This window comes from Euprymna scolopes, chromosome 1 (genome assembly GCF_053919585.1).
Source record: "Euprymna scolopes isolate OS-2025 chromosome 1, ASM5391958v1, whole genome shotgun sequence".
Taxonomy (NCBI): Eukaryota; Metazoa; Mollusca; class Cephalopoda; order Sepiida; family Sepiolidae; genus Euprymna; species Euprymna scolopes.
Genome location: NC_136482.1, coordinates 72,244,172 through 72,268,060, shown reverse-complemented (window position 1 = coordinate 72,268,060; position 23,889 = coordinate 72,244,172). Strand labels below are relative to the sequence as shown.

General features: G+C 34.6%; 1 protein-coding gene across 3 annotated transcripts in view; it reads right to left on the bottom strand.

Annotated features, from left to right (window-relative positions):
• Nucleotides 1-23,889, bottom strand: part of LOC145239868 (C2 domain-containing protein 3-like) — a 176,473-nt gene that overhangs the window by 112,520 nt on the left and 40,064 nt on the right. For all 3 annotated transcript variants that reach the window (XM_080103482.1, XM_080103537.1, XM_080103596.1), the window contains exons 11-14: nucleotides 16,280-16,393; nucleotides 13,688-13,762; nucleotides 5,477-5,960; nucleotides 800-995 (exon numbers count right to left, since the gene is read on the bottom strand). In XM_080103482.1, coding sequence (XP_079959608.1) covers nucleotides 800-995; nucleotides 5,477-5,960; nucleotides 13,688-13,762; nucleotides 16,280-16,393 — 869 coding nt within the window. The remainder of the gene's footprint in view (nucleotides 1-799; nucleotides 996-5,476; nucleotides 5,961-13,687; nucleotides 13,763-16,279; nucleotides 16,394-23,889) is intronic.

The window sequence follows — 23,889 nt, the reverse complement described above, 5'->3', positions numbered from 1 at the left end:
ACCCCCAAATACCCGGGCAACACCGGACTGAAATGCTAGTTGAATATAGAAAAAAAGAGGAGTTAAAGCTTTAATGATATTGGCGGTAATCAGTATTTTTTCTTACTTTCTTTGTTTTTCTTTTAATGTTAATATTCCTTGTTCAGGAGTCAGATATTTTCTGATATTGTGCAAGCTCACTCTTCAGTTCTTGTAGTCAACCTTCTTGTGATTTAAGGCATCTAGGCTTCTGCAATGCAAGAGGATGAATGCTTCACACGATCACACCAGTGTAACTGATTGGTCTTAACTATGCTGAGCATAGGTAGTGTTTTCAGCAAATCGCCGGGAGAGGGAAAGTGTTCTCATTGTGTTAGCCATGATTGAGTGGAAGTGCTAATTTTCCATTATTATTTAGTAAGGACTGCATTTCAACTTAAAGAAGATTTCACTTAGAACTTTGTTAAACAATAACTTATTTGTTATGGCACATAAAGGGTGAGACATTAATAAATATGTAAGACTCAATGTCTGTCAACCACGGAAAAAGTCTATCAGGCATGTGTATGCAGTGTGATGATGTATGGAAATGAAATCTGCTCAGTGAGGGTTGAGGACATGCGTTGCATGTAGAGAAATGATATGGGAATGATATGATGGATGTGTAATGTGAGAATTAAAGAGAGAGAGAGAGAGAGAAGTTTTAAAAAAATGTTATACACTTTTATTTAAATTATTCTATTTCCTTTTTCAGAATCTTAGATAATATCAGGAGCAGTGCTAGTTTAAAGTAAATATTTAAAAAAAAAAATCTATTTACTTTGATTTTTGAGGCAAAAGTCTTGGCTTTGGTGGTTTCCCATTGGATTTATTTGTTGCTGCAAATTTCTTCTCCATGCTAACTGTGCCTATAAGATTCAGAACATCCACAGCCACTCGAGCCACTGTGGCCCTATACAATAGGGTTAGTCTTTCCATACTAACACCATCAATGACTTTACTATTGGGGTCATTTTCTGGAAAAGAAAAACAAGACAAAGTGAAACTTACTTCAAAATCTAAAATGGTTTATAAACATTTCAAACTAAATGTATGTTGTTGGGTATTTACTCACAATTTGTTTTCCTTTTTATATTTTTTAAACTATGCTGATTTTTTATTTTTGTTTTCAAAAATATTAATTTTGTTCCAATTGAATGGAAGTAACTCTGTATAGACAAATAATTTTGTAATATGATGGCCATTTAAAAATAATTCCAACCAGGACAAAGTATTTTCTGGAAGGAATTAAATCAAAACACATTTCCTGCTTCTTAATAGCATACAACAATCCAGAAGAAAGACTGATAAACCATAACAAAATATTGATGTTGTAGGAAGAAAAATATCAATGACAAAGAAATGATGAGACTGACATTTTGGTTTTTTTGTTTTTTTTTACACAGTGATCACCACTTATCAAGGCCCGGAAGCCACTCAGGGATAAGGGTTATTGCAAGTACATACGTTAGTGTGGAGATTTGATAAAGTGTTTACTTAAGGGGGCGGTTCATTAGGAATTTGTTAACGTTGGACTTGAACACATCCAAGTTGTAGTCCGGTGGGAAGCAGGCAGACGAAACAGAGTTCCACAGGCGTGCAGTTCTAAGAAAGAAGCTTTGTTCATGGAATCCGCATTTTGATTTAGGCACAGATATAGAGTGGGGGAAATTTTTCACAGTGGATTCAGCTAGATGGGTGTTTTCCGTGAAAGACTGGCGAGGGGGGACCAGAGATTGGAGTTCAGACGAGCACCTGCCATGGAAATAACGATAAAACAAGGATAGGCTCGCAACGTCTCTTCTGTGGGAGAGAGGTTGCAGGGTAGAGAAAAGGTCATCCCCCACTAAACCACGAAGTCTATTTTGTACTCTGTCAAGGCAGGATAGGCTTTTTTTAGCAGCTCCTGCCCAGATATGGCAACAGTATTCCATCCTTGGACGTACTTGGCTTTTATATAGATAGAGAATTGCATCAGTAGTGAGATATCTTCTGGAGCGGTAGAAGGATCCCACCATCTTTCCAGCGACCTTGGCAACAGTCTTGATGTACGTGTTCCATTTCAGATCAGGAGTAAAGGTCAAACCCAGAAGCTTGTCAAAACACGGGGCCTCACCCAGACGAGAGCCATCTATCACAATTGATGCCAGATGGGGATCAGAGCATTGATGATGTAAGGATAGGAGTTTGGTTTTGGATGCATTAAAGGTAACCAGCCACATCTTCCCCCACTGAACCACACGCTCGAGATCAGAGGAGAGAGAATCAGAGAGAACTTTGTCATTTACAGCCTTTGATGTGTTGCCGTATATGGTCGTGTCATCAGCATAGATGTCAACGAATGATTTAAGTATGCATTTAGGGAGGTCATTGATGTAGATCAGGAAAAGAGTTGGGCCCAGGATTGACCCCTGAGGGACTCCAGCACATATTGCAGGCCCCCGATTTTTGTCCATCTACCACTACTCTTATGAGCCTATCGGAGAGAAATGATTTAATGATTGAGAAAACATTTTCAGTTATACCGTAGCTAGAAATCTTGTGAAGTAGACCCTTATGCCATACCTTGTCGAAGGCCTTTGATATGTCAAGAGCAATTGCCCTAAAAAGGAAGCCTTTGTCAAGAGATTCACTAATTCTGTGGGATATAACCGTCAGCACATCTGCAGTAGATCTTGCAGAGCGGAAACCATATTGTGTGTCACTAAGAAGGTTATTCCTGCTGAGGTAGTTGACTATTTCTCTATTTAATATGGATTCCAGCAACTTACTCATGACACACAGGAGACTTATTGGTCTGTACTGAGAGGGAGATGACTTATCACCTGAATTCTTAAATACAGGGCAAACTGATGAGGTCTTCCAGGGAGTCGGAAAGCACTTCTCCTAATATATAAAGTAAAGAAAATTGAATATAGTTTTTTTGTATTTTTTTTTACTAAGGAGTCACCACCTATCAAGACCCGGAGGCCACTAAAGGATAAGGATTACTAAGCGTACAGTGGTCAATGGGACAATGTTGTAATAATTGTCAGTAGTATAAATTTGGTAAATTGGATTATTTAAGGGGAACGGCTCATCAAGAACTTGTTACGTTGGACTTGAAGATGACCATATTATAGTCAGCTGGAAAGCAGGCAAAAGGAAAGAGTTCCACAGGTGTGCAGTTCTAAGAAAGAAACTTTGTTCATGGAATCTACGATTAGGTTTAGGCACAGATAAAGAGTGGGCGAGAAATTATTAATGCTGATGAATCCAATACTAGTACTGTATACAAGAACCAACCATATTTAGACAAGTAGCAGGTGAGAAACCCATGTCTTTTAAGGCTGTCACCATGCATAAAGGTTAATGAGATAGATATATTGACAGTTGAATGATGATGAAGACTATAAGAATATTGAAAATCTCCTGTGTACCACATACTGAAAACAGAAGCTGACCTAAAAACTAGCAATTCTTATTCGTTTGTTAAAGACACTGCTGACAGAATGTGATGTTTAAAGGACAAAATACAGGAGGTAAGAGTTACAAGGCATCTGAAAGTAAAGCCATGGTCCACTTTCTAATCATCATTAGTACCAATGGCCATCATCTTCCCTTTGACATCTCTTGTTTTTAATCATCTACATATCCATCTCATAGTACAAGCAAAAACCTGCCTAATGGTGATGCCAGTTTAGTTGCTGATCATTCAACAATAGAACAGATAGCATTTATTGAAATTGAGCCTAATCTTACAACTCTAAGCTGTGTTAAATTCTCTTGACTAAATAAACTAAATATAGCCTACATTACTTGCAGCTGTGTTCCAAATTTATAATGACCATTTAATTAGTTTAGGAGTGAATCCTTTATATAGAAATATATAAAAAAATACCCACATACCTAACTCTATATAAATAAGAGATCATTATAGGCTATAAATGCTTTTGTAATGTTCATGAATGAATACACCCAGCCTTCATGGGGAGGCAGGTAAGTGCAAATTAATGAGATTGGTAATTTATTATGAATTAAGATTTTTAAAAATCTACCACATAATTAGATTTTTTTTTCTAATAACGTAATATACATTTGATTTGGTTTGTTTTACAGCATGTCAACCAACTATAAATTATTTAGTGTTGAATAAAATTGACAAATATAATTCTCTCAGTAGGATAAGTATTTATATCCCTAAAATACATTGTTCTTGGAAAATCTTTGAGAATATTAACATGCAAGCCATGAAAAGACTCGGTCAATTTCCCAAACCTATAGCATTCGTGATTTAATTTAATGGGTGATTTAATGCTGAATAAATGCCAAATATAATTCTATAGATTTATTTGGCCAGCTTTGGGTAGGATTAAAACCGCTATCTTCAGACAATTCTAACCTGGAACCATAGAGATTCAACGTCTCTATCCACTATGCTACAGGCCCCGAAGGGCAACCAAGGTTGGATTTTTTTGGTTTTATAAATCCACGTTTATTTATTATCTGATTTTCCATGATCGGGTCCGTACCGAATGGCATATATATAATTTAATTGGAATTATTGAGATGATTATTATTTATTTAATTCATTTATTGTGGACTATTATCCTCATCTTTCTTAGTTGTTTCAAAGCTGGCCAGAGGCTTATTTGGCCAAAACGTGGTGAGACAACAACAACTATGGAAGGCAATAATTGCTAAGGATGCAGCTAGGTGATTTGGAGTTCCTATCTCGTCGCGGTTACTACCTGACAAAGGCCAGAGGAATAGGTGGACGAAACGTCATGAAAGAACAATTAAGAAAGATGAGGATAATAGTCCATAATAAATAAATTAAGAATACTCATCTCAATAATTCCAATTAAATTTTATATATATATATATATATATATATATATATATATATATATATAATTCTATAGGTTTGAAAATTCTGTACAGATTCCTTGGTTTGATAAGATACACCTGAAGAAGGTCGGAGATTTCATCTCTAAAACATTGTGAAAATAACATTCAAGGTGAGAGCAGTAGTCCAAATAATCCAAATTACCAATCCTCATCTCAAAAATTCAGAAACAACAACAATGGCAACTGATTTAATTTACAATACATAGACAATTCAAAATATTCTGTGCTTGCATAATACTCGTGGTTTAAGTATAGTGCATTCAAGAGAGAGAAAGAAACAAACAAGTAGATATGAATAGAGGATCAGTTTTGATGGTTACTTTAATTAGGTTAGTCATATCGTAACAGCAAATTTGACTTTAGACTTAGATTTAGATGAGAGATGTTTTGTAGTGGTAAAATTGCTGTTTGCAATAAAATAAACAAAAATAAATGAAAATGTAAATATGAATGATAGCATTGAATGATGATTGAAAACAAGTTAAAAAAAAAATGTATCAGTTTTGATAGAAGGGGAGGGCGTACAGACAAATTATTTTAGCTTTATCGTGAGAAAGAAATAACCAACCTTTGTCTGCTTCTTCTGCATCTGATGGCGCCATATCGAACGAAACTCTCGAAGATCCAGAGTAACAAGTGCTCACTGAATCTGTATCGCTCATATCACTACCACTAGGAGTACCGCTACAACTACCTCTTCGCTTTAATTTTTTTAATTTTGTCTTCTTTTTAGTGCAACCTTGTGGGCTTTTTTTAATCTTTGGTGAAGTTTCTACTTTCGTTGTTACCTTAGACCGCGGTGAACATACCGCATGCACTGGAGATTTTGATCGACATGAAGGTGACTTGGGTCGGGATAAGGTTTTTGGCTTTGGTAATGGCTTAGATTTTGCAGTGGTTTTCGGTTTGGTTGGTACAGTTTTTGGTTGCTGAAAAGGATGTTTAGGTTTAGCTAGAACCTTGGATTTTTCTTGGATTGAGCTTTTCAAAGATTTTTCCATATTTAAATCCTCACAATGATCAGAATGTAATGATCTTCTGGATACTTCTCTCTGTTAAAATAAAAAAATAAAAACTAAATAATTAATGGTATCAAGTGTTTCATTAAAATCATGATTAATATATATTTTTTTTAATTTTGCAATGAGAACTAAAAAATAATGTTTTCAAACTAATTAAATGGTATTAATTTAAACTTTATTTTGCAAGGTGTTCAATATAATAAGTTAAAAAATATAATTCTTAAAATTAAAACTCATCCTGATTTTGGAATGAAGTCGTAACTTTAAGAGTATATATATATATATATATATATATATATATATATATATATATATATATATGTATATATATATATATATATATATATATATATATATATATATATATATATGTATGTATGTATATGTATGTATGTATATATATGTTACAGGGAAAGGCTGTCCCCTTCCAATGTAAATAAGAAGAATATTAGATAAGTGAAAATGAGATTAGGATAAGCCTAGAATCGAACCTTGTAGGCAAAGTTAAGAAATGGAATGTTAGACATTTAGTCCATTGTTAAATTCTATTAGAATAGTTAAATATTGTTTATATCGGAATAAAGAGTTGATTGTCCATTCTTTAGAAATCTGAATATTAAATATGTCAGTAAAAGAATGAACAATGCAAATTAAATTATATTGTTTAAAAATAGGTTAGAGTTATATATAACATATGTAAAGCCACGTGAAATTAGTCACGTTTAAAAAACACACTTCTGACGTCATAGACAAATGACATTTCTCCATATTATTGGTTTGGATTTTAGTCAGTGGGTCAGAGAAAAACGTCAGAGAGTTATTCAGTTGATGAGTTGGAGTCAGAGCCCCTTGGAGGCGAGGGGAGAGGATTAAACCAATGTATCCATACCATTTGAATTCCTGACGTCAATCGACCGATCGACCAGAGGAATAAAGAAGTCATCATTATGTTTTATAAGTGTTGTCTTGTGTCGTCATTCAGTTACAACAGAAAAGATAATATATAAGATATATAATCCTATATATATATTTATATATTAGCATTTCAGCCCAGCTCTGTTTGGGCCATATGTACTTTTCCTAACTTTATGTGCATATGTATATACATATTAAACAGTTTGACTCATGTCCAGGGAACCTACATCTAAAATTTCAAGTGTTTAGACCCAAAATTGGCGGAATAAATTGCTAGAGATCGCAATTTTAAAATCTTTTGAACTTTGACCCCTTGGCAGCCAAATCTTTGCCCCAAAACTAATTAAAAAGCTTGCCCTATGTCTGAATACACTTCATGTAAAATTTAAAATGTTTAGACCAAAAATTGGCTGAGTAATTTTGTAGAGACCGCAAAGGTCAAATTTTTTTAAACTTTGACCCCAATTTTGACCCCTTAACATTTATTGCTTTGGGCTCAAATGAAATTAAAAAGCTGGATCCATGTCCAAGTAACCTATATCTAAAATTTCAAGTGTTTAGACTCAAAATTGGTGGAGGAGTTTGGTAGAGTTTTCAAAGGTCAAATCGTTGAACTTTGATCCCTTGAGAGCCAAATTTCTGACTGAAAACTAATTAAAAGAATTTTCCCAAATCTCAATATCCTTTATGTCAAATCTCGAGTCTGTAGACTGAAAATTGACAGAGTAGTTTGGTAGGGAAATGTACACACAGACAATTTCACTTTTCTAGATATATAGATTACAATAGAAAAATGTGAGCATGAAAAGTAATATGGTTAAGCTTAAACATGGAAAAGTAAAGGACTAGTTGTTAAAACTGGAAAAGAAAAGGACAAGATATTCTAGTAAAAAATATAATAAATTTATAACTTAAAATATTGCAGCATTAAGAATTGATTATATAATGTTATAAATTGAATTTTAAAAAATAATTCTTAATGCTGTATACCATCTAACTTTTCATGCTCGCATTTTTCAATTGTAATCAATGATTTTTTCAGGCTTCCAGTAAATTCACTTGTTCTTTGTTTAATTTCAATCTTATTTTTTTGCCCCCCATAAACATAGCATACACATATGTAATAATGTACAGCTTTCAATAAAATCCCATCAATTATCTCCCATTCATTCTCTTTGTTTCACTTGTTACTTCTCTTTTCGTGAGAGTGGTGAATTGGTAGCAACACTAGTCGCTGAAGTGACGTGGTTGCTATGGAAACAGTCATAAAAAACGTTGCTCACCTTACGTTCTTTTATGATTTTGAACATCAGTAAATTTATTATAATTTTTGTTTTACTGGATAAAAATTAAAAAATATTTTTTTCCCAGTATAACTGAGAAGGTGATCTATAAACTGTAATTGTTTGAAATTTGGTTGAAAAAATGAGTAAGTGGTGAAGCTTTAAAGCAGTTCTAAATGACTAAAACTGCCACTTAACCATATATTCAAATACTATCGTGTTTAAATGATATATATATACATACATACACACTACCTAAATGTTTAAGTTTACAAAAAATAATAATAATGTGTTCCTATTACTCAAAATATATATCCCAAAATTCATAATACATAAATTTGTGGTTGTTTTTTTTTTTTTTTATAGAAATTGTTCTAGACAAAGCATGAAGCCACTTCATGTAAGGAGCTAATGAAAGATGATTATTGCAAAGACAGGAGATTCCTATTAGCCTTAGTGTTGAAAAAAACAAAGCTATAGGTGGAGGAAAAGAGTCAACAGGAAAATACTTCCACAAGCCTACAGATCTCAAAAAAAATCTACTGGATTGCAATGAGATATCAAAACAATGAATTGATAGAGATCATTAGACAAATGAGTCAAATGAATGGAAACAAAGGAAACAGGAAACAGATCAGACAATTCTGAAGAACACATACTATAATAATATTTATAAAATATGACAAATTAGCAACATGGCATCTGTGAGATAGAGATTACAAAAAAAAAAAAAAAAAAAAAAAAGGAAGGACCAATTAAACTGCAAATACATTTTTTGCACTTTATCAAGAACTCTCAAATGGGACAGAGATTCACTCGCACAAATATGACACTGGTCCATTAGTAGATTTGTACAGATAGAGAATAGTTTCAAGTGTGATAAAGTGTTTGGAGTCGATTTTTTAAAGAACAGAGCCATCCATGAAAATTTTAGGAAGAATTGTTACCATATTTGGGTAGGAGCTGCTAAAAAAACCTTATCCTACCTTGACAGAGTTCAAAATAGACTTCGTAGCCTAGTAGGAGATACCCTTTTCTATTCCCTGCAACCTCTTTCTCACAGGAGAGATGTTGCGAGCTTGTCTCTGCTTTATCGTTATTTTCATGGCAAGTGCTCGTCTGAGCTCTAATCTATAGCCGCCCCCTCCCACCCAACCTTTCACAAGAAACACTTGGCTAACTGAAAACACTATCAATAATTTCCCCCCACTCTTTATCCGTGGTTAAACCAAGATTTCATGAACAAAGCTTCTTTTTTAGAACTGCACACCTGTGGAACTGTCTTCCATTTGCCTGCTTTCCAGCTGGTTACAATATGGTCATCTTCAAGTCCAAGGTAAACAAGTTTTTGAGGAGCCATTCACTTTAAGTAATCCAATTTACCAAATTTACACTACTAACAATTCCTATGATATTGTCCCATTGACTACTGTACACTCTTTAACCCCTATCCTCGAGTGGCCTCTGGGCCTTGATAAGTGGTGACACTTAAAAAAAAAAAAAAAGATTGTACACACACACATTATATATATATATATATATATATATATATATATAATGCTGCTTTTTGGTGGACACGCATGTTTGGATAGCTAATACTATTATTAAATAAAACAGTTTTTATAATTTTGTATAGAGTTGAGAACATCTCCAAAGTAAAAATAATGTTTGAACATTAAGTCATAGTTTTTTTTTTTTTTTTTTTTTACATGGGTGTCACCACTTATCAAGGCCCAGAGGCCACTCAAGGATAAGGGTTAATAGGTATACATTAGTCATTGTGATTTTAGCATAGTAAACAGTGGGAATTTTGTAACTTGGATTACTTAGGGGGACGATGCAATTAGAACTTGTTCACATTGGACTTTTTCTTTTTTTTTTCATAGGTATCAACACATTATCAAGGCCAAGAGGCCACTCAAGGATAAGGGTTAAAGAGTGTACAGTAGAAATTGGACAATATAATAATCATTAGTAATGAAAATTTGTTAAATTTGATAACTTATATGGAACGGCTCATCAAGAACTTATTTACGTTAGACTTGAAGACAACCATATTGTAGTCAGCCGGAAAGCAGGAAAACGGAAGACAATTCCACAGGCGTGCAGTTCTAATAAAAAAGCTTTGTTCATGGAATCTACGTTTAGGTTTAGGCACAGATAAAGAGTGGGGGGAATTATTGATAGTGTTTACAGCTAGACGAGTGTTTCTTGTGAAAGTTTTGCGAGGGGGGACCATAGATTGAAGCTCAGTCGAACACTTTCCATGAAAATAACGATACATCAGAGACAAACTCGCAACATCTCTTCTGTGAGATAGAGGTTGCAAGGAAGAGAAAAGGACATCTCCTACGAGGCTACGAAGTCTATTTTGAACTCTATCAAGGCAGGACAAGTCCTTTCTAGCAGCTCCTGCCCAGATGTGGCAACAGTATTCCATCCTTGGACGTACTTGGTTCTTATATACATAGAGAATTGCATCAGCAGTGAGATATCTACTGGATCGATAGAAAGATCCCACCATTTTTTCAGCGGCCTTGGCAACAGATTTGATGTACGTGTTCCATTTAAGATCAGGAGTAATGGTCAAGCCCAGAAGCTTATCAAAACTTGAGGCCTCCTGAAGACGAGAGCCATTCATTTCAATTGATGCCAGATGGGGATCAGAATGTTGATGTAAAGAGAGAAGCTTGGTTTTAGATGCATTAAAAGTAACCAGCCACTCCTTTCCCCATTGTACTACATGCTCAAGATCAGAGGAGAGAGAATTGGAGAGAACTTGGTCATTTACTGTCTTAGATGTGCTACCATAAATGGTAGTGTCGTCAACATAAATGTCTACAGATGATGTAAGGATGTGATTTGGAAGATCATTAATGTAGATCAGGAAAAGAGTTGGGCCCAGGATTGACCCCTGAGGGACTCCAGCATTTATATTGCAGGCCTCTGATTTTTGTCCATCTACCACTACTCTTATGAGCCTATCGGAGAGAAATGATTTAATGATTGAGAAAACATTTCCAGTTATACCGTAGCTAGAAATCTTGTGAAGTAGACCCTTATGCCATACTTTGTCGAAGCCCTTAGATATGTCAAGAGCAATTGCCCTAGAAAGGTTGCCTCCGTCGAGAGATTTGCTAATCCTATGAGATATAACTGTAAGCACATCTGCTGTAGATCTAGCAGAACGGAAACCATATTGAGTGTCACTAAGAAGGTTATTTTTGTTGAGATGGTTGATTACTTCTGTATTTAACAGATTCCAGCAACTTACTCATGACGCACAGGAGACTTATTGGCCTGTACTGAGAGGGGGATGAGCGATCACCTGAATTCTTAAATACAGGGCATACTGATGAAATTTTCCAGGGAGATGGGAAACTATTCTCCTTAAGACAACGTTTAAATAGTTTTGTAAGTATGGGCGCTAGTTCAGGTTGAAGTTTTTTGAGTACTATAATTGGAATACCATCCGGGCCAGTTGCTTTACTGGAATCAAGGTTTTTGATTAGCTTCGCAACATCACGTACAGATATACGTATATCACATAGTGTGTTTTCAGATACAGGAGGAAATATTGGGGGTTGGCGGCCTTGATCGCAAAAGGTAGAATTAGCTGCAAAGTTCTTGACAAAGAGTTTGGCTTTGTCTGATGCTGACGAGATTACCTCAGGTCCATTGATGATAGTTGAGATGGAGCACACGCTTCTGTTCAGAATTCTGTTTGCTATTTGCCAAAACTGGTGGGAACCAAGCCGCTGCTCAGCTACTTTGGACTTAACAGATTGAGCATACAACCATCTTGCGCTCTTTATTACTTTCTTACAATGGTTGCTGGCAGTCCTGAAAGCGGCTTTAGTTTCCATACATCTATTACGTTGGAAACAGTGGAAAAAGTGATTTCTGTGCGCAATGGCAGCAGCACATTCTGGAGAGAACCATGGCTGGCTGTTAGGTTTTTGCTGAAACTTTTTCGAGGGTATGAAACGATCAATACCTACAATTAACAATTCCGTCAGGTCTAATACTATAGAGGACACATCCTTTTTAAATATGGAATGCAGAGGTAGATCAGTTATAAATGTACGGAAGCTATCCCAGTCAGCCTTAGTGTATCGATATACTGTACGATGGAGAGGTACGTCTGGGGACTTATTACATTTCATTTTTATCTTAATTGATACAACAGAATGGTCGGAAGATCCAAGAGGCGACAGAACAGAAACTGAACATAGTTCAGGGCAAGTTGTGAGAAAAAGGTCTAGTAGGCTCGCATACTGGCCGTCATTGTCGGTCACACGGGTGGGTTCCTGAACAATCTGAGTGAGGTCATAGGCAATGGAGAAATCATGACAGAACCTCCCCTCATCATCGGTCTTGTTTGAGTGGGTCAATCATTCGACGTTGTGAACATTGAAGTCTCCACATACGTGAATGTTAGCTGAAGGATAAGCAGATAGGACTTGGTCAATTTTCTCAGATATGCTTTTAAAGATAGTAACTCCGCTGTTGTGGGGGCGATAGAGAGTAAATATAAATGCCGTAGTGTGAGCTAAAGCAACCCGGAAGCACATATAGGGTAAGTTAGGATCTTCCCTGGAGATGTCCCTACCACATGGAAAGCTATCTTTAATATAGGCACATATTCCATGCCCATGGCGATCTTGGGGGTCAGATTTAGAAGTTAAGTTAGAGTATCCTTTAATTGCAAACTCTTCTAGGGAAATAGCCTGTCCAATGCCAGTTTCACTTAAAAATAAAAGGTCTGGTTTAGTCTCCTGTAATTGGGTTTCAACCTCTGGAAGGTTAGAACGTAGACCTCTGATGTTGGAGAAGGAGACATGGTAGTAGGGGTCTACGTTGGAAGTTGGAGAACCGGGTTTAATCGTGTATTTTTTCTTGAAACTTGTCATGATGAAATTTTGAAATTTGTGGACTAGGTCGTCAGATTTACTTAGAGCAGGACAGAGAGGGGAAATTAAGAGAGAAAAAGAAACGAAGAATTTATTTATTTATTTTTTTTTTTTTATTTGTAGCTAATGATAAGGTAAAGCTGTAACAATTACCCACTAGTATGGCATCGAGAGGCCCCACCAGAAGCTACTGCATGGTCCAGAATCCATTCACCAAATGGCAATACAGCAGCCCCAGTACTTTGCACCTGCTGATAGGACAGCCTCCTTAGTGGTTAATCCAAGGTTCGGGTCCCTGACTATCAGGCGGATAACGTCAGCCCAGACAAAACGTTTACCTCCAGCACCCTTACTAGTGACATGGCTACAAGGATAGACATAGAAACAGAAAATTTCCGCCATCTCAGCCAACTGTTCGCACAAAATACTGCCAACCTAGAAAACACCTTTTTCTTCTCCCTTTGTCAGAAAAATCACTCATTAAAAAATGAGGACTGAGGGACAAATAAGAAGAAGCGAGAGTAACAGGAGCTGCCAATAACGCATCCACAATGCGTTTTCTACTCTCCATTAAAAAAAAAAACTATTAAGTATTGTACTTAATAAAGTATTATTATTTGTTTTTCATTTTATTTAGTATACATACCTCATTACCAGAATCCTGTAATGCAGACATAGAATCATTAAGTTTTTCTCTTCCAGGAAGAAGTTCCACATCAAGCTGTTATAAAAACAAATAGAATATAAACCTGGCAATGCTAAATACTATAAGAATCTATGAAAACCAAAAAAACTTTAATATCTTTTATTAATCAAAGTAGCCATCAATAGGTATTATTATATTTTATCAGATTTCATTCAGAATCTTATTGTTAGCTTATTTTCTTTTATTCAATTTATATCACATTTCCCTTGCCCAGTGGTGAGGTGTTTTTTAATATGTCTCTGGTCCTCATGATTCAGTGAGTAAACCATCTCTGAATCCCACTTTATGCAGTTCTGTTTAATAACTTGCTTCAGAGTTTTTCTGGGTTGGCCAACATTCCTGCAATCCAAGACATCCATGCTTTTGCAACAGTTTATCTAAAGCGATGAACACACCATATGGCTTTTTCCAGTAGAACTGATTTCTCCTTAAGGACAATCTATGCTAGGCAAAAGTAGTTCTTTCAGCAAACCATTCAACCTAACATGTTAGGTTTAATCAAGATTGGCTTTGAAACCTAGTAGCTGATGCCCTTTTCTCTTCCCTGCAACCTCTTTCCCATCGAAGAGATGTTGTGAGCCTGTCTCTGTTCTATCGTTATTTTCATGGCAAGTGCTCATCTAAGCTCTACTCTATGGTCCCACCCCCTGCCCTTGCCAAACTTTCACAAAAAACACCCAACTAGCTACAATCACTATCAACAATTCTCCCCACTCTCTATCTGTGCCTAAATCTAAATGCAAATTCCATGAACAAAGCTTCTTTTTTAGAACTGCCTGCATGTGAAACACTGTTCCATTGGCCTGCTTCCCAGACGATTACAATATGGTTGCTTTCAAGTCCAATGTAAACAAGTTGTTGTTGTTGTTGAGCCATCCCATTAAACAATCCAAATTCTACCTACTCTACACCATTAACAGTGACTAAACTACCACCTTACATTTGTTAATCCTTATCCTTGAGTGGCCTTCGAGCCTTGATAAGTGGTGATTCTATTGTAACAAAAAAAAAAAAAAATTTCACATTGCAGATACATTTGATCATGGATCTGTTTATTGTGCTTTTTTTTTTTTTTACATAAGCATCACCACTTATCAAGGCCAAGAGGTCACTCGAGGATAAGGGTTAAAGAGTGTACAGTAGAAATTGGACAATATAGTAATCGTTAGTAATGGAAATTCAGTAAATTTGTTAACAAGTGGAACGGCTCATCAAGAACTTGTTTACGTTAGACTTGAAAACAACCATATTGTAGTCAGCTGGAAAGCAGGAAAACGGAAGACAATTCCACAGGCATGCAGTTCTAAGAAAGAAGTTTTGTTCATGGAATCTATGTTTAGGTTTAGGCACAGATAACGAGTGGGGGGAATTATTGTGCTGCAGTTAGACAAGAGTGAAGTGAGTGAAATCCTAGCATGTGGACATTGCATCTCCATAACTGATTTTGTCCATAGTTATCTGCTTTTCCCAACATAGAAACATGTGGCATAAGGTAGGAAAAGGACAGGTCAGTTCATGTACATTCTTTATTCCTCCTACTCACACACAAAATAGCCTGAGCAATCCATTAGCATTCTGTTGTAAAAGCACCTCAGTCAACTGGTAATAAACTGCCCACTTTTCAAAGAGAGAAAGTAAAACCAGGGTTGTTTTCATCAATCTTATGTTAAAAAAATAGTAATTATAAATAAGGAAACTTTTTTCACCACATGAAAAATTAAATAAAATCAATTATATGATTAAAATAAGATAAAATATTTTATTAATCTTGGATTATTTAAAAATGTTTTTGATTACTGGCGAGGGTATGACTCCAATTATTTTGACAATCGTTTTTACAACCACGGTTATGACAACCAACTAATCAGAAGCCTCGAACGAAAGTTATAAAAAATATCAAATTTTGGATTCAATTCAGTTTGCTGTCAACCTCTGTCTAGAAATGACTGAATTGTGACTACATTGATTCTTCGCTGCCATCTTTGTTACTAAGAATTACTCAACATTCAAAATTGTGACTGCATTGATCCTTCGCCAATTTGACTTACTGCTGCCATCTTTGTTCAACATAATGTCTCAACACTTAACAGTTTTCATCAAAAAATTATGGCATATAGATACTATTTACTTCCTCTCTTTAATGCAGGAAATTAATTTATCAATAAATATAAATATGACTATTACTAAATGTCTGGCTTGATTTAACGGTTTCATTATATTTTTTTTTTTAATACAAATATTTTATTGAACCTTCTACCTGGAAACATTTTTATTAGTGATGTGATCATGTTTTTTAATATTCTAAATAAATAATTTTTATTAAAAACTGACAAGTTGTTTCTATGGAAAAAAAAAAAAAAAAAAAAATTAATGACCTTAATTCAATCAATACACAAAATTAGCAAATGAATGTTTAACAATTTAAAGCATTGAAGTAAAGAGCATCCATTAAAACATTAATCAAAGACTTTGTAAATTGTTTTACAGGATACAATATATGAAATGAAAGAATATAAAAATATTTTTTTGTACCTGGTTTGTATAAAACAAATCTTGCAAAATATCCGATTCATGGAGAGGGTCACTGATATCACTTTCATTCATTTCTAAACTGGATACACTCGATTCATCAGGATTTTTAAAAACCTAAAAAAATTATAATTTTCAATTTGAAAATAATATCAAAAATTATATTAGAATTTGAAAAAGTGATACTTATGTTTACACTAGAACACATTAAGCTGACCCAATTAAACAAGCAGAAGCTCTACTATACCATTTAAAAAAAAACATGGCAAACTGTACTAGGCTTCCTGTTAACACAAGCAAAACAGCATATTCTCCTGAACAAATGTAGAAACATCTTTTCCCAAAATGGGATTTGTTTAAAAAAAAGAAAAAAAAAAGTCTTGATGTGTTTACCTATCTTTACAGTAAATGGCAAAGTAAAATTGTACAGAAAGTTAACTAAATGTGCAAAATTAGCAAGGTCTGTGCTACACAGAACAAGATGAAAGCAATCTGTTAGTCAAATCTTCTTATCAAGATGAAATATAACTTCTTTGAAGCCATTGTTACATCAGTTCTCGTATATATAAGTAATACCTGGATTTTTATCAAAAGAGTAGAGAAGAATATTGAAAGTATGGACATCAGAATGTTAAGAGCTGCTCTTAACATTTCTTGGAGGTAGCACCAAACAAGAGAACAACACTACAAACACCTTTCTTGAATTTCATCCCTGATCTATGAGAGAAGAACCAGATTTGCTGGTCACTGTTGAAGATTTAAGGATGAAATTATCAGCAATGTTCTTTTGCAGATGCCAGTAGCTCAGTAGGGAAACCACACAGAAGCTTCATCAAGCAACTATCAAAGGATTCACAATGCACTAGGTGTGTCAGAAATTTCGTGAAAATAGTGAATAATTCCACCTCATCTTTCCAAGCTTATAACTCCTCGAAAAATGTAATTCAAGCCCTAATTTTTTTTCAATTAAAGGAGCAAGGACCAAGGTTTCATTAAAAAACAAAACAAAAAAATAGTGTTTTTTTTTTTAAAAAGGTTTTAAACTTCGGACTTTACAGGTAAATTTCTAAAAAACAGTTCTTTTTTTTTGCTTTAAATTTGAATATATTATTTATTGACCTTTTCTCTTCAATTTGTGATATATAAGACTTTGGTACATAAATTAATTATTTACTTTTTAATAGACATTTCAAAATGGGAAGCGTGAATTATTCGACCCCCTGTCTTTCCAAGCTTATAACTCCTCGAAAAATGTAATTCAAGCCCTAATTTTTTTTTTTCAATTAAAGGAGCAAGGACCAAGGTTCCATTTAAAAAAAAAAAAAAAGAAAAAACAAATAACGTGGTTTAAAAAAAAAGGTTTTAAACTTCAAACTTTACAGGTAAAATTCTAAAAAACACGACTTTTTTTGTTGTTTTAAATTTGAATATATTATTTATTGACCTTTTCGCTTCAATTTGTGAGTAAATTAATTATTTACTTTTTAACAGACACTTGAAAATGGGGGGGGGGGCCGTGAATTAAAAAAAAAAAAATGTTTGTCTAAAATATTATATTCGGTTTATTGGAAAGAACATAAAATTTCACATTGACCCTGAAAATATCGTAAAAATAGAATCAATAGAAAAATTTTGATAGATTTTTAAAGTTTAAAAATTGAAAAATATTGAGTTCGGAAAATTCATTACTGTTTTTAAAAAAAAAAAAAAAAATATTTCTATTACTTTTAAAACAACTTTAATAGTTTATTTTGGAAGTATAATCCATAAAGAAAATAAATAACCCACTTTTAACAGAGAAATTACGAGATTTTTATATTTTATTCGCAGTTTCGTGTTAGGGGTGTCAAAAATTCCTACAAAAATTCTGATACACCTAACAATGCACCGATGAAGACCTACGTGGTGTGGAGGATAGAGCAAGATGGTGCGAGAGCGTCAAGAAGATCCATGACACTACCACAACCATGACTAGATGATAAGAGTATGAGGCATTGCCCAGATAGAGGGAGGAACACCATACATAAGAAAAAGAAATGTATTCTATAATAGATTTCTTGTTAATTAATCTTTTGTTTTCTTTAATCTTATTTAAAGTCTATTGATTTTTTAAAAGATTGTAATAAGTGTTTCGCAGCCATGGAACTGTGATACACTCAAGTTATTAATAACAAAGAACTGATGAGAATACAGTCTTATGAAAAACATAATACTTCTATTATCACTTAATTTTAGGCATTTACAAAGTTCTTTAATATATTTTTTTTAATGATTTTGCAATAAGATGTCTTCTCTTTAAGCCAGAGTAAAGATGGCGAAGGAGAAGTTAGTTTCAGATGATGGATAAAATGAATTGCGGAACACACTAAATTCTTCCTTTAACTTTTTACATTCTGGCATTGTTTGATTTGTGTATCTTTATTTTAGTGTTGGGATGGTTAATTAGAATCAAGAATTGGAAAAAAATGGGAACTTTTTGGGGTATCGGAATCGATATTGGAATTGGAAAAATTTGTTACATATTTTCCGATGCCAAAAACGATTCCTTTAATTATGTTTTCTTATTTGATTTTGCTTAAAAGCAAAATCTTCAACTGCTGGTAGTAATATTAAAATAATAAATATTTATTGATTTTAAACTACCAGTAGCTAAAATCTATAGATACCCCCCCCCTCCTTACACATTTGTTTTTACATTTGAGAAAATATATACACATCTAACATGTGTTTTTATGCTAACCGGGAAAAATAACTTTATTAGTTAAATCTTTAGATTTATAAAGAAACAAAATCGGGAATTTAGTACGGAATCAGTAATTGTATTGGAATTTGGAAAAATATTGGAATCCTCCCATCACTACTTTATTATTTTTATAAATAAGGCATACCCACATTCAGTGCAATTTTGTTTCCTGATGTGTTACCTTAAAATCGATTACTCATTGATAGACTCAACATAGTGTTTTAAGTTATCTTTCACCCAAAATGTCCAAGTTAAAACTTCACTGAATGAAACTATTGAAATCAAATTCTGCTTCCATCTGTTTGTAAATGGTCCAAATCAAAGTTGTTTTTGTTGATTTACTATTAATTACTGAAAATAAAAAGTTATATCATGTTGTATCATTGTTGTCAGGTTTTTTTGCAATGAAATGGGAGCTTATTCAATGTTTAAGTTGGCTTGATCTAATAATTATTGCATTCATTATGATTGACTTTTGTTTACTACAAAATGACATTACATTTGTAAAGAGTTTTCATTTGCTCAAAGCAGATATTTTTAGTTGTACTGTAAAAATTGTTTTCTGGAACAATAGCAGACAAGATAGAAAATTTTCTAATTTCCAACAAACTCTGAATAGCCGTAATTCTGCAACTAATTGTGCTACTAAAAATAATTATTAGTTATGTTTTGCAAAAAGCTATATGACCACATTAAAAAATTTTAGATAAAGTGAAAACAAAATTTGGGTTTCATATACTTATGATGACACATTGAAAATATATGCTTTCAATACAAGTACATGCGTATGTACTTTTTTATTTATTTATTTTTTTTTACAAGGTGGTCACCACTTATCAAGGCCCGGAAACCACTCGGGGATAAGGGTTATTGCGTGTACAGTATGTTAGTGTTGAGATTTGATAAAGTGTCTTATTTAAGAGGGTGGTTCATCAGGAATTTGTTTACATTGGACTTGAAGACATCCAGGTTGTAGTCAGGTGGGAAACAGGCAGACGGAACAGAGTTCCACAGGCGTGCACTTCTAAGAAAGAAGCTTTGTTCGTGGAATCTACGTTTTGGTTTTGGCACAGATAAAGAGTGGGCAAAAGTTTTGACAGTGGTTTCAGCTAGACGGGTGCTCCTCGTGAAAGATTGGTGAGGGGGGACTAGAGATTGGAGCTCAGACGAGCACTTACCATGGAAGTAACGATAAAACAAAGACAGGCTCACAATGTCTCTCCTGTGGGAGAGAAGTTGCAGGGAAGAGAAAAGGGCATCCCCCACTAAGCCTATTTTGTACTCTGTCAAGGCAGGATAGGCTGCTTTTAGCAGCTCCTGCCCAGATGTGGCAGCAGTACTCCATCCTTGGACGTACTTAGCTTTTACATAGATAGAGAATTGCATCAGCAGCGAGATATCTTCTGGAACAGTAGAAGGATCCTACCATTTTTCCAGCGACCTTGGCAATAGACTTAATGTACGTGTTCCATTTCAGATCAGGAGTAAAGGTCAAGCCCAGAAGCTTATCAAAACATGGAGCTTCCCCTAGTTGAGAGCCATCCATTTCAATTGATGCCAGATGGAGATCAGAGCGTTGATGATGTAAAGACAGGAATTTGGTTTTAGATGCATTAAAAGTAACCAGCAACCTCTTCCCCACTGTACCACGTGCTCGAGATCAGAGGAAAGAGAATCAGAGAGAATTTTGTCATTTACGACCTTTGATGTGTTGCCATAGATGGTCGTGTCATCAGCATAGATGTCAACAAATAATTTAAGTATGTGTTTTGGGAGATCATTGATGTAGATCAGGAAGAGAGTTGGGCCCAGGATGGACCCCTGAGGGATTCCAGCATTAATACTTCAGGCCTCTGATTTCTGCCCATCAACCACTATTCTTATGAGCCTATCAGAGAGAAATGATTTAATGATCGAGAAAACATTTCCAGTTATACCATAGCTGGAAATCTTGTGAAGTAGGCCCTTATGCCATACCTTATCGAAGGCTTTTGATATATCAAGAGCAATTACCCTAGAGAGGAAGCTTTTGTCTAGAGATTCACTAATCCTACGAGATATAACCGTTAGCACATCTGCTGTAGATCTGGCAGAACGGAAACCATATTGCATGTCACTAAGAAGGTTATTTCTGTTGAGGTGGTTGACTATTTCTTTACTTAATATGGACTCCAGCAACTTCCTCATGACACACAGGAGGCTTACTGGTCTGTACTGAGAGGGAGATGACTTATTGCCTGAATTCTTAAATACAGGGCATACTGATGAGGTTTTCCAGGGTGTTGGGAAGCATTTCTCTTTAAGGCAATGCTTAAACAGTTTTGTAATTATGGGGGCAAGTTCTGGTTGAAACTTTTTCAGCACTATAATTGGAATGCCGTCAAGGCCAGTTGCTTTATTGGAATCAAGGTTTTTGATTAGCTTAGTGACCTCACACGGATATTGCATAGCGTGTTGTCTGTTATAGGAGGAAATATGGGGAGTTGATGGCCTTCGTCGCATAGGGTAGAATTAGCTGCAAAGTTCTTGGCAAATAGTTTGGCCTCGTCTGATGCTGACAAGATGACCTCAGGCCCATTGATGATGGTTGGGATAGAATGCATGCTTCTGTTCAGGATCCTGTTTGCTATTTGGCAAAACTGGTGGGAACCAAGCCGCTACTCAGTTACTTTCGATTTAACGGACCGAGCATATAGCTCTCTTGCATTTTTTATTACTCTTTTACAGTGGTTGCTGGCAGTCCTGAAAGCAGCTTTAGTCACAGTGCATCTATTACGTTGGTAGCTATGGAAAAAGTAATTTCTGTGCGCAATGGCAGCAGCACATTCTGGGGAGAACCATGGCTGGCTATTAGGTTTTTGTTGGAATTTTTTGGATGGCATGAATCGGTCTATGCCTACAATTAACCATTCGGTCAGGTCTGATACTATGGAGGACACATCCTTTTTAAACATGGAAAGTAAGGGTAGATCAGATATAAATGTACGGAAGCTATCTCAATCAGCCGTATAGTATCGATATACAGTACGGTGGTCTGAAGACTTATTGCATTTCGTTTTTATCTTAACTGATACAACCAAGTGGTCGGAAGATCGAGAGGGAACAGAACGGAACATGAACACAGCTCAGGGGAAGTATAGTTTACTTTGAACAAACAAGAATGGGAACAATTAAATTACTTGATACTTAGTTGTTCATGTAATAGTAATACATCATTTATTGAATTGCAACAGTTTAAGTTGAACTGGAAAAAGATTTTATTTAAGTATATAACATTTTCCTTTAAAAAGATGGAGATTCTAAATTGAGATTGTCCAGAAATTTTAGCGCTTGTTCAAAATTATCCCTCTACATCATGAAAAAATAAAAATAAAGAAAAATCTGTATAAGATACATACCCATAACAGAAAGAAAATGTTGTACAACAAAAGTCACATAAATTGATCAAGTAGTTCTATTTATATAAAGAAAATCATTTTTATGCAAATCTGAGTTTTTTTTTCAATGCCCCCTCCCCATGTTCAGAATGGCTTTCTAAAATCTCGATTTTAAATTATTTCCCTTGTTCATTCAGACTATTTTGAAGATGGCATTGTGAGATCATCACTTATTGTTTAGCCACAAAATTAGATTTTTTTTATTTAAAAATAAAATCACTTGATTAATTTACACAATTTTTGGTGTACATTCTTTTTCTGTTACAGGTATATACATCATACAGATTTTTATTTTATTTTTGTTTTTTCAGAACAAGCACCAAAGATTTTGTTACATTAGAGCACAGGGAGGAACTAGTGCTGGTGTGATAGCAAGAGTTGGGAGTGGATGGAATAAGTTTAGGGAACTTTTGCCATGACTAACTAGCAGAGCAAGGTAAAAGTCGATCAAACATGTGTTTGCAATGAAATGGGAATTTACTCAGTGTTACTGAATTTAATAATTATTGCATTCATTATGATGGAATTTTGTTACTGTGAGATGACTTTACATTTGTAAGAAATTTTCATTTGTTCAAAGCAGACATTTTTAGTCGTACTGTAAAAATTGTTTTCTGGAACAATAGCAAACAAATTAGTGAAAATTGAGTTTTGCAAAAAAAAAAAAAAAAAAAGAAATCAGAGAGCTTGAAAAGGGAAGTAAATATTTTCTGAAAACTAGAAATTCTTTGGCCAATTTAGCAAAACTTTTGCTTATTGTCTTCAAAAACTGTTTTCATTAATAATTTTCTACCTTATTGTTTTTTTGTAATTTTTTTTGGATATTTTAATTATTGCGACATGACAATTAAGTAGATTCCATTGGTTTTATTTGAAATTCAATATTTTGATTTTCATATCTCACTCTAATACCAAAAAAAGCACCAGAATTTGTTACATTAAAGCACAAGGAGGAACTGATGCTGGTGTGATAGCAAGAGTTGGGAGTGGATGAAGTAAGATCAGGAAACTTGTCATTACTAACTAGCAGAGCATTGCCACTGTCGACCAAGAGAAAAGTTGATCAGACATATGTGTGCAAAGTGATGATCTATGGAAGTAAAACCTGGTTAGTGAGGGTAGAAGATATATGTTACATGGAGAGAGATGATATAAGAATGATATGATAGATGTGTAATGAGAGTTTTTAAAGACAGGTTTAGATCTGATGACCTCGGAGGGAGATTAAATCTGAACAGGACATTTTGTTGGCTTGGTCATATTGAAAGAATTAAGGAGAGTTCTTGGATTAATATGCATTGAATAGTTGAAGTAGCAAGATCAGTTTGCATGGAAAAGCCAAGGTAAACATTGGGGGAAGTTATAAAAATGGACCTGAGAGAAAAATTTGAAAGAAAAAAATTGTCCTGAAATAGGTGAGTTTTTTTTAAAAG